General features: G+C 64.3%; 1 protein-coding gene across 1 annotated transcript in view; it reads right to left on the minus strand.

Annotated features, from left to right (window-relative positions):
• FAM132A (family with sequence similarity 132, member A) overlaps positions 1-1,067 on the minus strand; it is a 5,954-nt gene extending 4,887 nt beyond the window's left edge. Inside the window, exon 1 of the mRNA XM_011956418.1 lies at positions 1,026-1,067. Within this exon, the coding sequence (XP_011811808.1) occupies positions 1,026-1,067 (42 nt within the window). The remainder of the gene's footprint in view (positions 1-1,025) is intronic.
• Positions 1,068-2,318: the final 1,251 nt, after the last annotated feature.

A 2,318-nucleotide genomic window follows, 5' to 3' on the forward strand; every position in this document is an offset into this window, starting at 1 on the left:
GCCCGGTCTCCGCCGCTGCATGTCTGCGCGGACCTGCCCGGAACGGCGGCGCGACGGCGCTCAGGTCCCGCTGGGGTCCCGCTCTGGTCCGCGCTCCCAGCCAGTCCTCTCTGGCCTTCTCACTCCGCCGCCCCGTAAATCCTCCCCTCGCCGCCTCCTCCCCAGACCTCGCGGGCCTTAAGGGGGGCTCACACTTGGGTGATCCGCCAGCCCCCGGGCGCCCCGACGGCCAGGGGAGGAGACGGGGCGGAGACCCCCACTGACCCCTGCCTCTGCTCCTTGCCTCCCCTCCCCAGAACCCGCCCTGCCCCCACTGCTTCCCCAAAGGTCCGCCTCGTCCTGGGAACCCTGAAGACAGCTGCCTGCCTCCTCGCCCTCTCTCCCAGCTGAGCTCAGCCCGGCTCCCCTCACACCAGCCTCTGCAGCGAGCCACCAGGAGGGCAGCTACCAGCCCGCCAAAGCCCCAGCCCCTTCCCACGACCTCCTCACCCAGGCCCTCCTGGGTGCCCTGCCCTGACTCACGGCCCCGGCCCAGGGTCCTGGGGGTGCTGGCGGGCCTGGCTGGGGCCCCACTCGGGGGAAAGGTGAGGCCAGATCATGGCGACAGACCCCTTGGGCTCACTGGCTGGAGGAAGGGGGGGCCAGGTGGGGCTGGAAGACCCTCCAGCCGCGCTGGTCCTGGCCGAGGCTAACAGTGGCCCCAAAAGAAACAGGAAGGTCAACATGCCGGGCCTGATGCACAGCTCGGAACACTCCAGACCCTCCCCTCTTGCCAGACACAAGGGCAGCCACACCGAGACCCCAGCCGCAGGCCACATCCACAGACAGAGCCACCGGAGACCAGGCTGGGATGGGGATGACGCTCGGGAACCTGCCAGGGACCCCAGCTGCCCCCGACCCCTCCGGGCTCTCAGACGCTGCCTGACGGGCACCTCCAGAGCGCACTGTGGAAGCCTCCCAGCCCCGTGTCCGCTGGTGAAGGTGGTGGAGGACTCTGGGGACATGGCACAGCGCCCACACAGTACCAGCCCTGCCGGACACCCGCAGGTGTGGCCTGCATCCAGCATGGGTCGGGAAAGGCAGCCCCAACACCCTTCAGTCCAGGCTTGGGGCAAAAGGGAGGGGTGGGCAGGTGCCTTGGCCAAGGAGACCCCCGCCCAGGGCTACCAGACCCCTCCTCACAGACAGGGCATCCAAATTTTCTGTCACCCACTAGCAATGTGCTCCCCTGTGACTCCAGACAGGACAGGCTGGACCTCCAACTCTGCCCTACAGGCAGGAAAATGGGCAGCCCTGGGAGGCTGGACAGAGTGCAGCTGGGCCTAACTGGGAAGGATGTGGCTTCTTATTCCCATCCCCAGGCACCTTTAAAATGAGCTTAGCCTGGCACCCAGGCAGGAACACTCAGTCCCCACACTCCCTCTAGAAAACGACCAAGAGGACCCCACCGTCTGGGTCACTCACCAAGGCTCCGGGGTACCCTGGGCCACAGCCGTGAGCTGTCCCCACAGGGAGGCTCAGGTGCAGCTGCTGGCTCTGCTCACCCCCTGCACCCCCCAACCCAGACACCCTGACACCCCCAGGCCGTGGAAAAATGGCAAAAGACCACGGTGCCCTGCCCACCCGCCTGCTGCAGGGAGAGCGGCTCCCTCAGACCCGGAGCGCTCTGCCGCGTCAGCTGGTTAATCAGCGCTCAGGCCGGCCTGGGCATGCGCTCACAGAGAAGCTCGAGGCTGCCAGCGCACACAGGAAATGCCTTCTTCTGAGCCCACGTGCTGCACGTGTCTGCAGAATATCAACCTTTCAGGGGCTTTTCTCTCCTCATTAAAAAACTTCACAGTGTGGTCTGCATGGCGAGGGGACACACCGTGCTCCCAGGGGGAGGTCAAGGATGGCCCCCACTGGTGACAAGAACAGAGGGGCCCACGATTCCTCTACGAGAAATGGGGACAGAGGGTCAGACATGCCCGGCCCAACAGGTCAAACATCATCTCTTATTCTGGGCCAGTGCAGACAACACACCACGGGCACCGCCTTCACTGCTTGACCAAGGGTCGCTAAAAGCTGAGATTTCAGTTGGGCACGGTGGCTCACGCCTGTAATCCCAGCACTTTGGGAGGCCGAGGCGGACAGATCACAAAGTCAGGAGTTTGAGACCAGCCTGGCCAATATGGTGAAACCCCGTCTCTACTTAAAATGCAAAACTTAGCTGGGTGTAGTGGTGGACACCTGTAATTCCAGCTACTTGGGAGACTGAGGCAGGAGAATCACTTGAATCCGGGAGGCAGAGGTTGCAGTGAGCCGAGATCACACCACTA

Source organism: Colobus angolensis, unplaced genomic scaffold (assembly GCF_000951035.1).
Source record: "Colobus angolensis palliatus isolate OR3802 unplaced genomic scaffold, Cang.pa_1.0 Scaffold416, whole genome shotgun sequence".
In the NCBI taxonomy this organism is placed as follows: Eukaryota; Metazoa; Chordata; class Mammalia; order Primates; family Cercopithecidae; genus Colobus; species Colobus angolensis.